General features: G+C 38.9%; 1 protein-coding gene across 1 annotated transcript; it reads right to left on the bottom strand.

Annotated features, from left to right (window-relative positions):
- Positions 1-380: 380 nt before the first annotated feature.
- On the bottom strand, positions 381-1,044 carry LOC107272660 (the record flags this gene model as incomplete). Its single annotated transcript, XM_015750035.2, has 1 exon — positions 381-1,044. A coding segment is annotated over one exon (664 nt), but the record flags the coding sequence as incomplete, so codon positions are not given.
- Positions 1,045-1,567: the final 523 nt, after the last annotated feature.

The following is a 1,567-nucleotide window of genomic DNA, read 5'->3' on the forward strand; positions in this document are numbered from 1 at the left end:
AATTTCATAATTTTATCTTTTTCATCCGGTAATACGACTCTACATTTATTTATATTTGTACAATCGTGTCTATGTCTTTCGAAAGAGTTTACTGTTGTAAAGTGACATAGACATCGATCACACAGTCTGGTAAAACCATGATGTTTTGAAATTTGTGAACTCAGTAAACGAGATAGATTTCGAATCCAAGCAAAGTGATAAGCACTACCGTCTTCCATGTCCACGTCATCTCCATTCGAATAAATTTTTGTTTCCAACATGAGTAAATGAATCGCTTCCTTGCTTGACTTTTGCTGACTTAGATAAATTGGTACAATCTCATGACCTCTATCATACTCTATACCGTAAACGTTAATTACCAAATTATTCATCTTCTCGAATTTCGAAATGTCCTTTAAGCCAATGGGAAAATTTAAACCTTCATACCTTAGCACTGAGCTGAAGTGGGGGTACGAACCGATAACGCTTACATTATTTTTAACTGGATGAAGAGCTGCGGTGACGGACCAGAGGAAACAGTACGGATCGTTGTTTCTAATGTTTACGACTGCTTTCTTACTTTGCACCTCCTTCGGTAATTCGATGAAAGTAGATAGGCCACCGTGTATCGGAATGTATCTGTTGATGTTTACCGCCAAGTTTATAATTTCTACCAATGACCAACCAGATTCCCTTTCTTGAAAGTCTTCAACCTTGGCTAGTAACTTTTCCTTCACATTTGTGTTGAACCAGTCGCTGATATCGGTGGACGGTAGAACAACTTCGTTCTTAGTGTTGAAGAACTTTAGTTCTTCGACAATCTGACCAGCTTTCATTGTCTCGAATTTACAAGACAATACGACGTTCACCTTCAAATTTCCATCCTTTCGAAGTGCGTGCTTCACTCTCGCAGTAAACAATTTTCTGGAATCTTCCAGGAAACGGCCCAAGTCCTTGTGTCGCAAGTTTGCAATGACTCCAGTCCTTATTCGTCCTTTAAAGGCAGATTCCAAGTCATCCCAACGCACTCTGTCACTTCTACTCTCCCTCACCGTTCCTCCACCACTTTTACGAAGTTGTTGTTTAAATTTTTCGTTTAGAGATTTGAGGATTCCGATCGTTGTTAAAATTTTAGTTTTCTCTCCGATCGTAAGAGTAACGTTTCTCAGAATTTTGTTCAAAAGTTTGATATTTAGAGTTCCAAATTTCGTCCATTTTTCAATTTCTGCCGTCGATGAACCCTTCTTTAGAAGTTTATACGCTCCTTCCATAATCTCAATCAACTTTTTACACTTTGTAGAATCCATCTCGTTAATAGCAATAATACACTTGAAGGTTCGACAAACAATGATCGCTGCGCATCATCGAAGGGCCTTTTATACGAAGGTTTCAAGGATTTCCTGGAATTGTTTTACATCGGTTCGAGCGATAAGACACCTACCCGAATTGCGAAATCGAGAACGCATTTTCTAGAAACTCTCAAGGGTTAAACAATGGGGATGGGAGGTTTCGCAGATTTCTAGGAATCAAATCGCCTACAGAGATTCCTGGAATCGATGTTAAGGTTCATGCATCTTCCGAAATATTC

This window comes from Cephus cinctus, unplaced genomic scaffold (genome assembly GCF_000341935.2).
Source record: "Cephus cinctus unplaced genomic scaffold, Ccin1 Ccin1_scaffold1206, whole genome shotgun sequence".
In the NCBI taxonomy this organism is placed as follows: Eukaryota; Metazoa; Arthropoda; class Insecta; order Hymenoptera; family Cephidae; genus Cephus; species Cephus cinctus.